The following is an 11535-nucleotide window of genomic DNA, read 5'->3' on the forward strand; positions in this document are numbered from 1 at the left end:
AAGGGAACACACCCTAAGGCGCAGGGTCGCCTCTCGTCTGCGCAGTTCGGGGGAAAGGAGGGAAGTGACACTATCTGGGAAAGCTTGGAGGCCGTTTTCTGATAAATTCCTCCTCAGACACTTAAAATTTTTCCACCTTTTTGTGCTTTCTCTGCTCCTCACTTTGCTCCACAGATTTCGATGCAAACAATATCTTCAAGGCATTCTTTGGCGGTCCTGGGGGCTTCAGCTTTGAAGGTGGGTGTGCCCTAATTCCCAAACCACAAGCCAACCCAGCGACTCTCCAGCTAGGCAGAGTGTGAGAGTCAGAGGGAGTGGAGGCAGCAGATTGCTCATCTCGCAGGGCCTGTGTCCCCTGGGTGCTGCTGAGGATGGGGAGAGGGGAGGTTTCCGGGCGTACCTGGCCTGGGGAGCGTCAGTGCCTCACCTGCACACGGTCAGGTCGGGGAGGCGTCTCTGAGCTGCCCAGAGCTTCTCTGCAAGAGCGAAGGTGTTAAGCCCGCGCCTGCAGCCTGCTGGCGTGCTCCCTCCTACACCCCAGGGCCCAGCCTGCTTGACCCCCTTGGAGGTTTGTCTTTTCCCGTCTGAAGTAGCCCTCGAAGACTGTCGGTCATCAGGGCAGTGACCTTCCCTCGCAGACTCAGAACCAGCTAATGAGCTCTTCTTCGCCTGCAGCATCCGGTCCAGGGAATTTCTTTTTCCAGTTTGGCTAATGAAACCATCCAGAAACCCAGAAAATGCAGACTCGCTCAGTGTAACCTCGAATGTGGACACGATTCACCTCCTCCCTTCATCATGTCTCCACGTCTTTAGAGCAGTTTCGTTTTCTCAGTCGGATACCCTGTGTCTGTGTGAGTGGGTGAAGGAAAGGGAGCCAGCGCCGAAGACTGCGGGTAGGGGGGGGAGGTGGGGGGTGGACAGGGCAGCTTGTGAATTTTTGTTTTACTGTTTAACTTTATTAAAAAAGAAAAAAATTAAGAGAATAAAATGTTTTGACCCTTTCTGGCACTTTGCTCTGGCAGCTGCTTTGTGTCATCCCAGGGTCAGTGGGCCAGAGCTGAGCCCCCAGCACAGGGCTGACGCCCATGTGGACTTCAGGCTCAGCGAGCCACCCCACGAGGGGTGTGGGCGCCCCACCCACCCACCGTCTGTCTAGCACATGAATGCTGAGCAGGCCCTGGGAATACTGCTGGGGCCAGCCTGCCAGTCATGAGGCAGCTCAGGGAACCACTTATTTTACAGTAGTGGCTACTAGAAATCACTAGAAGCTGCGTGTGTCCAGAGCTCTCGGACCATGGGTGGGTGCCAGGTGTCTGGCCGGGCTAACTCAGGTTCACACAGGCTCTCACAGTTGCCCCTGCTTGAGGGCAGGGGAGATGAGGACAAAATCCTGCCTCCCTGACCCTCAGACCGTTTCCAAGCGGGACGGGCAGCTCCTGGGCCCAGGGGTCTGGGCGCTGACATCAGCTCCCTTAGCTGGAAACACAACCCCATTCTTAGTGAAGGCCCTTTGCCATCTCCACTGGTGTCCCTTCCTGCATGGGGAGCTCGCGGGGGAAGGAAGCAGTGGCATATGTCATGTTATTCAGGTCAAGCTTTGTTTGTGGTCAGTGATCTCGGGAGTTCCAGGCAGAGACTCTTGAGGCTTTGGCTGAAGCTCAGATTTCTGGTGCTTTGCCAAGTGGAAATGGCTGGGGAGAGACCTTGGCCCAAAGAGATAACTACTTCCCTTCCTCCTGAGCCCATGGCCCTTTCTTTCCAGTCTTCCCCCTTAGTGTCAAGGCCACGGTGAAATGCTGACTGCATTAGGCCTAGGAGGTTCCTCAAGTAGCTATCCAGGCCCCGAGGCCTGAGGGAGATTCTTTTTGTCTTTTTTTTTTTGTCTTTTGGAGGCCGCACCCACGGCATATGGAAGTTCCCAGGCTAGGGGTCTAATCAGAGCTGTAGCCACCAGCCTACGCCACAGCGACAGCCACAGCCACAGCAGATCCTTAACCCACTGAGTGAGGCCAGGGATCAAACCCACAACCTCATGGTTCCTAGTCAGATTCATTAACCACTGAGCCACCACAGGAATTCCAAGATTCTTTTTTTAAAAAAAATTTTTTAATTTTTTTTTTTTTTTTTTTTTTTTTCTTTTTAGGGCCATACCCATGGCGCATGGAGGTTCCCAGGCTAGGGGCTGAATTGGAGCTGTAGCTGCCGGCCTACACCACAGCCCCCAGCAACACAGGATCCGAACTGCATTTGTGACCTACAGCTCACAGCAACGCCAGATCCCCAACCCACTGAGCAAGGTGAGGGATCAAACCTGCATCCTCACGGATGCTATTCAGGTTCATTTCCACTGAGCCACAACGGGAACTCCCCGGAAGAGATTCTTGAATGTCAGCTCTTCCCTGGTGTTTAAAGTGGCAATGACCTGAAGGTGGCCTTCCCTGGAAAACCCTGGGTCCTGCTGGGGTCTTTCTGATTGGATTGGACTGGGCACACCTGTGGGCTTGTAACTAGTTACTGGGCTGGTGACAAGCTTTGTGCCCAGTGTCCCGCATACCCGGCCGGCCCCCACTTTCTGGGTGCATCTCAGACCAGCCTCTCCCTTCTGCCTCCTCATGAAAGCCAACACTGTTCAGTGGCCCGAGCTCACCACAGCTGTGCCCAGCCCGCAGAGGGGAGACAGGACCGATGGCCCCAAGCTGGGGGACAAAGGCTGTCCTAACGCATCCTGCCCTCGCCCCAGGGAAGACTGAGCTGGGCACAGAGGGTGAGAGAGACTGCACACAGCTGGATTAACATGATTTATTTCATCATCAGTCTTACAAGGTGCTGAGGCTGGGCAAAGCCAGGATAGGAACTTAAATCCCAGGCACTTTTGTCAAGTGACACCCTGATTAGCAAGGTCCCGTTACTGAGCAAAGGGCAGTCGAGGGCACCCCAGGAACCACAGCACAGCGCACATAGCAATGTAAAAAGCCCTTCCCACAGGCACGGGTGGGGCTTGGAGCCGAGAGCCACTCCACTGGCTCTTGATACCCACTAACTCCCTTTAGTGGAGGCACAGGGCCTCCAGAGGCACCAGGAGGCAAGATGGGCTGGGCAGGCAGCAGGATGGAAGCGTCTGCACCTAGGCACCGCCTCTGGCCTTGATCTCGTCATCCACACAGCAGAGCCTTGCCTGGGTGACACCCGCAGCCAGCCTGGGCTGTGGTTGCTGCTTATTCATTTTCTTCCCTAGTTATCAGACTGTTACCTGGTTACAGTGTGAGGAGGGGACAAGCACTTAAGACCAAAGGTGGGAGATAAACTCCTTTTCCACCCTGGTAAAATAGCCTCAGGCTTCCTGGGGCTACATTGATTAAAAAATGGGATCAAAGCCCAGGGGGTCCTCCTGTCTCAAATCCACCACTAGTTTTGTTTTTTTTTTTTTTTTGCTCACTGGTGGTGAGCAGCCCGTGGGTATGTGCAGCACTGCGGAGGCTCTGAGCGGGGCAGTGGGCCTAGGGGCCCAGAAACTCAACTGGGGCTCGGGGTCGTGGCTGTGGTCCAGGCCCAGCTCGGCCCGGCCTCGTCGGCTTTGGCCCGGTTGCCTGAATGGCGCCTACTCACCCCCTCGTGTTGAGAGCTTGAGCGTTAGAGGAGGAAGGGGTGGGCAGGAAAAGTTATTTTACAAGTTTTAAAAAAGTTACAGGAAGGTTAACTACTTCGAGTAAAAAAAAAAAAAAAAAAAAAAAAAAAAAGACTCAAAGATCAAGCAGAGGTGGCTTCCCTCGCATCCGCTTCCCCTGTAAGGAGCGGGGCCGCATGGCCACAGGAGCCCTCAGAGGATGGCGCAGGACTGAAAGCTGCCGCCCTTGCGGCCGCCGCGGGTGGGCACGGCCTTGCCCTTCCCGTAGTACCCCGTGAAGATGGCCCTGACCTCCATCTTCTTGGCCAGGCTCAGCATCCAGCGCCCGTTGCCCAAGGAGTAGAGCTTGCCCCGGCTCAGCTCACCCACCTCCTCGCCGCGGCTGCCCCCCTTCTCCTGCCGCACAATCTCTAGCAGGTCGAGGCCTGTCTGCACGGCCTCCACATCACCCGCACAACCCAGGGTGATGTGTGCGCGGCTGCCCCGCGGCAGGCTGTCGGAGGGGGACAGCTTGTCCACGTCGTTCGGCCACAAGGCCAGCTCCTGCTCACTCAGCTCCACCCGGGCTCCCGTCGTCTTGGGCGTCACAAAGAGCGCGGAGATGGTCAGCACGAAGGCCTTGCTGTAGGATTTCTTCACCACCTACCAAGAGAGGGCAGAGGGCCGGGCTAGAGGTGGCCGCGTCGAGAGGGGGACAGCAAGCAGCAAGCACCACCGAGCAGAGCCCACGAGCCTCCACCCCGTGGTCGTGCCCAGGCTGCTTGTCAGGGAGGCTGGACCAAGCAGGGGTGAGACGCCAGGCTTCCTGAGTCCGGACTGGGCTCCTGCCACCAGCTGCGGGCAGGACTCACTCACCTGCAAGACGGGGCTGGGGCCAGACCTGCCTCAGCGCGAAGACTGCAGGAGGGCCTGGGAACAGCTTCCAACAGCAACGCGGGCGCCTAGCAAGGGCTGTTGCGGTCAGTACCTGACTCCCCCACCCCTGTTCAAGGCCACCCTGGGATCAGGTGTTAGAAATTGACGAAAATGGCCTACACTTGGGCTCACATTCTATGGGATTCTCTCAGAAGGCTCATCTCTTCTGATGGATCATAAAAGCTTCCCTAGTTTGCTCACAACCCGTCGCCCCAACAGGACCTAAGTGCTTAACCTGCGGAGCGAATGGAGGCCGAGAGGCCGTGAGGGCGCTCGTCAAGTGTAGCAGGGGCCAGGCTACGAGGCGAACCACACTAAAACCTGCCACGCTCGGGGAGCTTCCATTTACGGGGAGCGGAGAGCCGGGAACAAACAAACACAAGGGCAGCGGGAATGCAGGCAGAGAAGCAAGGGAGAGGGCAGGGGTCGGGGACAGCCCTGCCGAGAAGGCGGCGACCTGAAGGAGGCCGCAGTTGGCCCCACCCCGGGGCGCCCTGCCACGGGCGGAGGCTGTGGGCTGTGTGGCAGGGAGGGGGCTTGTGCCCCTAAGCCAACAAGGTGCCCCATCCCTCCACACTCCCCACTCCGGGACATGGCCCTAGGCTGGGGACAGGACCTCAGAGCATCAGGCTCCCTGGGGGCCATGGACTAAACTGATGAGCCTCTGGAACTGAAAACAGGCTTCAGGGCCAGAGCAGGAGCTGCTGCCGACCAGCTGCAGAAGGAAGAGGTCCGGCTGGGCAGGCTCTGGGGGCACAAGCCTGCGGAGGTGTGAGCTGGGGCGGGAGCTGCCCCTTTGGCTGAGAAGCCGCCTGGGTCGGGGTCCCTGGGGAGCACTCACTTCCTGCTGGGCGTACTCCTCTGCCCCGGCCGCCTTCCCGTAGTCACAGAACTTGGTTGTGCAGTGCAGCACACCCGGGGGTCTCTTCCCAAAGTAGGCCACCAGCTCCATCTTCTCCCTGGGCTCGTCCCCAGAGCCAACTGCAGGGGGAGAGAGTGGGGCGTCAGGGCGGGAGAGCAGAGTCGTCACAACATCCCTCACCAAGACCGCGGCAGATCCCGAGGGGGACAAAAAAATCAGACATTAAACACAAATTTGCAACCCACTACCACTGAGCAACCCGCCAGCACTGACTTGCTGGTCAAAACTAATAGCAACCTTGGGGCTTCAGAAAGGTGTTTAAGTTCCCTGCTCAGAGTTCCCATCGTGGCTCAGTAGTTAATGAATCCTACTAGGAATGATGAGGTTGAGGGTTCGATCCCTGGCCTCACTCAGTGGGTTCAGGAGCCGGCGTTGCTGTGAGCTGTGGTGTAGGTCGCAGACACGGCTCGGATCCCGAGGTGCTGTGGCTGTGGTGTAGGCCGGCAGCTACAGCTCCAATTAGACCCCTAGCCTGGGAACCTCCATATGCCGCGGGTGCGCCGTAAGAGGACAAAAAGACAAAAAAAAAAAAAAAAAGTTCCTGCTCTACATTCTGCAGATGCTACGTCTCTTGCCCAGACCTGAAAACTATGGCACTGGTAACCTGGTAACCCAGGGATGGGAGGCCAGCCAAGGAAATGGGAGCTTCACCAGCTCCACATCTGAAAAAGGAGGAGGGGAAGCAGATCCTGAAAAATGAGGTAGAGGAGTTCCCGTAGTGGCGCAGTGGAAATGAATCCGACTAGGAACCATGAGGTTGTGGGTTCGATCCCCAGCCTTGCTCAGTGGGTTAAGGATCCAGCGTTGCCATGAGCTGTGGTGTAGGTCATAGACGTAGCTCCGATTCAACCCCCTAGCCTAGGAACCTCCATATGTTACAGGTGCCCCCCTAAAAAGCAAATAAAATAGAAATTAGGTAGCAAGAAAAGAGGCTAGGAACAATGTGGTTATAGTAGAAGGAGCCAGAAAGAGCATAATTCACATCCAGCCGCTTCCAACCCATTGGACCCGAGGCAAGTGACTGACCCTCATCTGTCAAATACCACAATTAGGGTGACCGCATACCCCAGGTCTCCCAAGAGCACCCAGGGAATGATCAGTCAGGTCCCCTCTCACTCAGGGGCCGCGTGAACAAGAAGCTGTCTGGTCACTGGAATACCAGGCCCTTGCAGGCTCTGCTGGTGGATGAGAGCCTCTATCAAGCCTGGCGTGGGAAGGGGCTCGGGAGACAGTGGGATGACACGACAGCGGGTAGTTTCGCCAAGACCTGGGGCCCTGGGGCGTCAATTTCCAGACTCCAAGCCGGTGGCTAGCTTCCGAGTCGCCAGGTTCCTCCTGCTCGCTCCCGAGGAGGATGTCCCTGACCCTCCACGGGAGGGAGACCCCTACTCTGATGGAAGGCCTTGCTGTGAGGACCCCAGTTTCTAAGAGTAAAAGCATCACTCTCCAGGGCAGAGCCAGCTCTAACCCGGAGCCTGGCCTTGGATGCTATTATCAGGCTAACCCTCGCCTGGCCGGTCCCCTGGTTTCCCAGCATTCAAGTTGTAGAAGCCAAGAGGAGAGTCCTCAGAGACACACACAGGCACAGATTACCTCTGAGAACGCAAAGAAACACGGGTGGGGCTATTTCTAGCACGAAGATAGTCTAAAATCAGGGGCAACGAAGAATGGGTTAAAGGAACAGATGGGTTGGGGGCTGACAGATCCCCAAGAGGCCCCTGGAGGAGAATGAGACCCACCAGGGTCCTTCCTTAACCCACTGCTTCCCTCCCGGAGCAAAGAGCCTTGGCCAGGAGAGAACCCTGGTCCGACCCAGTACGGAGAGGCCCCCTGTGGCGGGGACAGAGCCCATAGCCCTCACAACGGCTGTGGGCAAACCCCAATCCTCCTTGGGCATTTTCCCTTCCACAGAAACAAGACATGGGACTAGCGGTGTGTCTGTTCTCTGGGACTGTGGGATGCCGTGGGAGGTGCACGGGGAGCTCAAGGCCTGGAAACCAACCCCAGAAGAGCCCCAAGAGCCCCGGTAATGGGAGTCTCCGTCGTGGTGCAGCGGAAACGAATCTGATGAGTATCCATGAGGACGCAGCTTCAAGCCCTGGCCTCGCTCAGGGGCTAAGGATCCAGTGTTGCCGTGAGCTGTGGTGTAGGCTGCAGACGCAGCCCAGATCCTGCGTTGCTGTGGCTGTGTCACAGGCCAGCAACTACAGCTCTGATTCGACCCCTAGCCTGGGAACCTCCATGTGCTGTGGGGTTCCGCCCTAAAAAAGACAAAACAAAAAAAACGAGTCCCAATGATATATACAGATATATTTTTTTTTTGCAGCTTAGGACCCCATGACATAGTTAACTTGGAAAATGGTTCTGCTGCTAAAAATGAGTTTAAAAACACTGGACCAGATTCTCCCTTCAAGGTTCCACAAGATGTTGATACGTTTCCTAGTATGACAGCACGTCCTTGGGTCTCTGAGACCGGGTTAGTGGCCTAGATCCAGGCTGGGAGAGGGCAGCTGGGGAGCGGGGCGGGAAGAAGGGTGCAGAGGGAGGGAAGGTACCTGGCAAACGCCTCCCCCCATCTTCCTGAGCGCGTGCCACCCAAGGCTGCCTGTGCCGGTAGCAGGAGAGCCCCTGGCCTCCCCATCCCTCCACGCTCCCCGCTCCGGAATGGGCCTCTGACTGGGGCAGAGCACCGGGCTCACGGGGGGCTAGGGACTGAACGGAGCCTTTGGAACTGCCTGGAGAACAATGGGGCCACGCACGCAGCGCCCTGTGCCCGCAGAGGGGGCTTACAACTGAGGCTAACGGTCCCCACCGGCCCCCTCCGCCACCTACAGTGTCGCAGCTCTTTCTTGAAGGCCTTGTGGTTGCCCAGCTCCTCCAGGAAGGTCTGGCCGGCTTTGCGGAGGCTCTCGGAACTCTTCCTGGACAGGAACCAGCCAAAGTAGAGCGGCAGGAAGTCCTTCTCCAGCCCAGGCTTCAGCTTCTTCAGATCGTCGGCCGACAGCTGCCAGTGGTTCTTCTCCTTGAGCTGGGCACAGTCCAGCCGCCACGCCGTCTTGGGCTCCACCAGCACCACCTGGTACTGGTACTGGTCGGCCATCTCAAAGAGCTGCTCCAGCCGCTCCCGCTCGTGGTTGGTGTCGTCCAGCACGAGGACACGGATGTCCCGGCGGCAGCAGGCGGCCAGGTCCTCGTCCAGCCGCTTGTACTCCTCGGTGAAGGCTCCTCTGGCGCCGGGGGTGATCTTGTAGGCATCGGCGGACACCACCTTGGTGCCATCCCGGTACCTGTCCATGATGACCTGGGCCAGCGTGGACTTGCCGCTCCCGGGCAGGCCGCGCAGGATGAAGAGCGTCTTGCACTCCTGCAGCGTGGCCACCGTCTCCTCATCCTGCAGGAAGGGAAACTGCAGCTCCGGCTTGTCCTTGGCCCCTGAGGATGACATTTTGCGGAAGAAGATCTTGGGCAGGAACGTTTGGCTCTTTCGGGAGAAGCCTCTATTCTGTGTGAAGAAGGGAAGACAGGAGTCAGCCAGGTCACCGCCAGCCTTGCCCCCTTGCCTCTGGCCTCGTTCTAACTGGGGGGGCCCTGCTCCTGGGCGCAGCCCTGATTGACAGGCACCCCCGGGGTGCTGCGGGCACCGTCCCAAAACGTGGGGTGCTGGTCCTATTCTCCTAGGTCTTTGCAACCTGATGGCTTCGGGTTGTGCAGCTTGGAGAGGAGCACTTGTCTGGGTCTGAAACTCCTACTCGAAGATCACTCGCTGCCACCACTTCCAAAGGAAAACTGCTGGAAGTGCATGCAGGGGAGGGCCTGAAGCCTGCGCTCTTGGGAGCGGACCCTAACTTTATATTCCTGGCACCTACTAAGGATGACCTCTTTGGAGGTGGTGGGGGGCTCTACGTCTGGGCAAAGCCACAGCTGCCCTGGCTCTGAGTGCACAGAGGAGGGTGGGGGTGGAGAAGGGTGACCCCAAGCCCGCCTCCCTTCCCCCAACAATGCCAGCAACAAATAATACTCTCTTGTCTGGGATGGGGGGGGACAATGGTCCCACAGAAAGGCTGGTGGGGGGCAGGGCAGGAGAGCACTGGACAAAGGGCTTCATTCAGCACCCCTGCCACCTCCTCCTCTGCCCTGGTTCCCCCCCACCAAAGTCTTGGTCTTTGTGCCTGCCCCAGGACTGGGCGGTACTGGACACCTGTGTCCAGGGTCTAGCTCTGCCCACCCCTTGCTGTGTGTCAGCAGCACCTCTCTGAGCCGCTTGTTTTCCTGCCAGCAAAAAGCCACAGGTGATAGTTTTTACTGTAAGCCGCCTTCTCCTCTCAATCGGGAGGCCCCACCTCCCGCCAGTCCCCTGCGAGCTCAGCTGGCGTACGTTTATCTCCGATGAGGCCCCGAGCAGGGGAGCGCGCCGCAGGCCCACCCAGCGTGGGCCCAGCGTGTTACCTGAGCCCACCGGCCTCCCGCGTCTGCCCCGGGGCTGCTGCCCGATTCCCTTCCTCTTCCAGCGCTGTCCCCACTCCCCGACTCTCCCCGCGTCGCAGCTACCTCCGGGCTGCACCGGACTGCCGAGAAAACCCCAACTCCACTCCGGAACCACGCTCCTCATTTGCATGCCACTTCCTCCCCCAGTCGCCCAGCGCTCCCCTTCTCCACTAAGGTGCTATCCTGGCCCGGTCCGCTCGCTCCCCTCCCGGCCCTTCCCGCGCCCGCTCACCATGATGAGGAGGAGGCGCCGCGGTCGCCGCCTTCGCAGCACTGGCTCTCCGGGGCCGCCCGCCCGCGCGGAGGGACACGGAGTCTAGCGGTGGCGCGTGGCCACGCTCGGCCGCCTTACATAGCCCGGGGGCGGAGCGCCCGCGGGCGGGACGGGGGTGGGCCGGCTCCGGCTCCGGCCCCCTCTGCGCAGGCGCGGCGAATCGAAACTCGAAACTGATTCGGCAGGGGGTGGAAAGGACCCCGCTCCCGTGCGCTCGGGCTGTGGTGCCCCTGTGCCTCAGTCAAGCAGCTGCGCGGCGGCCGGGGACCAAGGTGGAGGCGGACGGCTGGTGTGGCCTGTTTTTCTTGTAGGAGTTACGGACAAACACCTTGAAGGAGACAGTCACCCTCCTCGGTCCCGCACGGAAATTGGGTCGAGGCGAGGAAGGCAGGGTCTTCCAAGTGCAAGGCTGAATCCTGTCTTTAAGTTTTGATATCGTACTCATCATCACTTTTTGCATGAATTTTTTTCAGCACGCAGAAGTTCCCAGTCGAGGGCTATAACCCTCGCTACAGCAGTGGCGATGCCTGGCCCTTAACCTGCTGAGCCACTAGGAAACTCCAGTTTTTGCTTTTTTTTTTTTTTTTTAACCATATTGCATTAAAATAGTTTCTCTTTTCTCAGTGAGTTTTTTTGGACCCTACATTACTTAAAAGTTGCATTCGAAATGACTCATTTGCCTCCCCCTAGCCTCAGCCTAAAGTCAGCCTCTGCCCCCACCAACCCCAACACTTCAGGAATTGTGGAGATGGGATTAGGATGGCAATGGCCAAAGGGATAGATGAATAACGTGAAATCCTAACTCACCCTCTGAGGCAGCTGCTCAGCCACCCCCTCTGTGAAACCACTGAAAGCTGAGGTGGGTTTTCAAGAGCTTCCTGTGTACCAGGTGCTGTGCTAAGTACCCATATAAACCTCAGGTGTGAGAAAACAGCCTTGCAGACAACGGTTTACTTGACTATATGGTGGCGGGAGGCGGGATCAGCTGCAGCTCCTACTCCCACAGTCCTGGGGCAGACACCTTCCTTCTCCCTCTGGGTCCTAGAGCCCAGCGTCCCACCAGCACCAGCGTGCATTTCATTCGGCTGTCCAGGCTTAGGGGTTTACAAGTAGGCTGCCTTCACTATGTGATGGATGAGAGGTCTCATCCTTATTTCTTCCAGAAAGCCTCCCACAGTCCTCTGCACACAGTAGGTACTCAGCAAGATGAACCAATGGCCAGCAGCTGGGCAGATGTACCTCTACTCCCAGGCCTTTCTCTGTCCTCCCCTCCTTAAGGGTTTTGAGTTCCTTAGAGCTCACCCATTTCTTCAT

The 11535-nt window shown here is 57.9% G+C and overlaps 2 protein-coding genes across 12 annotated transcripts in view; one reads left to right on the plus strand and one right to left on the minus strand.

The window, feature by feature from the left end:
* DNAJC7 (DnaJ heat shock protein family (Hsp40) member C7) overlaps positions 1-1008 on the plus strand; it is a 30300-nt gene extending 29292 nt beyond the window's left edge. For 8 of the 9 annotated variants that reach the window (XR_014821153.1, XR_014821155.1, XR_014821154.1 and 5 more), the window contains 2 exons: positions 175-237; positions 676-1008. Coding sequence is in view for 6 of the 9 variants with exons in the window: in XM_084984493.1 (XP_084840619.1) it covers positions 175-237; positions 676-713 (101 nt within the window). In the remaining 3 variants the exon portion in view is untranslated. The remainder of the gene's footprint in view (positions 1-174; positions 238-675) is intronic. The other variant, XM_084984499.1, reaches the window with a different exon arrangement.
* A 1777-nt stretch (positions 1009-2785) lies between these two features.
* CNP (2',3'-cyclic nucleotide 3' phosphodiesterase) lies at positions 2786-10297 on the minus strand. 3 transcript variants are annotated; one of them, XM_003131420.6, is made up of 4 exons: positions 10180-10297; positions 8295-8964; positions 5382-5521; positions 2786-4267 (listed from the first exon to the last, which is right to left on the minus strand). In XM_003131420.6, the coding sequence occupies exons 1-4, from the start codon at positions 10180-10182 to the stop codon at positions 3818-3820; spliced, it is 1263 nt and encodes a 420-aa protein (XP_003131468.2). In that variant the 5' UTR covers positions 10183-10297; the 3' UTR covers positions 2786-3817. The 3 variants fall into 3 exon arrangements, with proteins under 3 accessions (XP_003131468.2, XP_020922650.1, XP_020922651.1); XM_021066991.2 differs by lacking the exon at positions 10180-10297 and adding an exon at positions 9909-10029; XM_021066992.2 differs by lacking the exon at positions 10180-10297 and adding an exon at positions 9152-9396.
* Between the last annotated feature and the right edge of the window lie 1238 nt (positions 10298-11535).

The sequence above is a fragment of the Sus scrofa genome, chromosome 12, assembly GCF_054392235.1.
Source record: "Sus scrofa isolate SSC_HxYL_T2T_F1_AM1 chromosome 12, Sscrofa_HxYL_maternal_Yorkshire_Landrace_v2.0, whole genome shotgun sequence".
NCBI lineage: Eukaryota > Metazoa > Chordata > Mammalia > Artiodactyla > Suidae > Sus > Sus scrofa.

What these genes read in the sequence shown, in the direction of transcription:
- CNP (XM_003131420.6), bottom strand. An exon ending in CAAGAAAGAGCTGCGACACT is followed by an intron (nt 5,522 to 8,294) that starts GTAGGTGGCGGA and finishes CTCCCCCTGCAG; the next exon opens with TTGGCTCTGGGGACGAGCCC. An exon ending in AGGAGTACGCCCAGCAGGAA is followed by an intron (nt 4,268 to 5,381) that starts GTGAGTGCTCCC and finishes CTCTCTTGGTAG; the next exon opens with GTGGTGAAGAAATCCTACAG.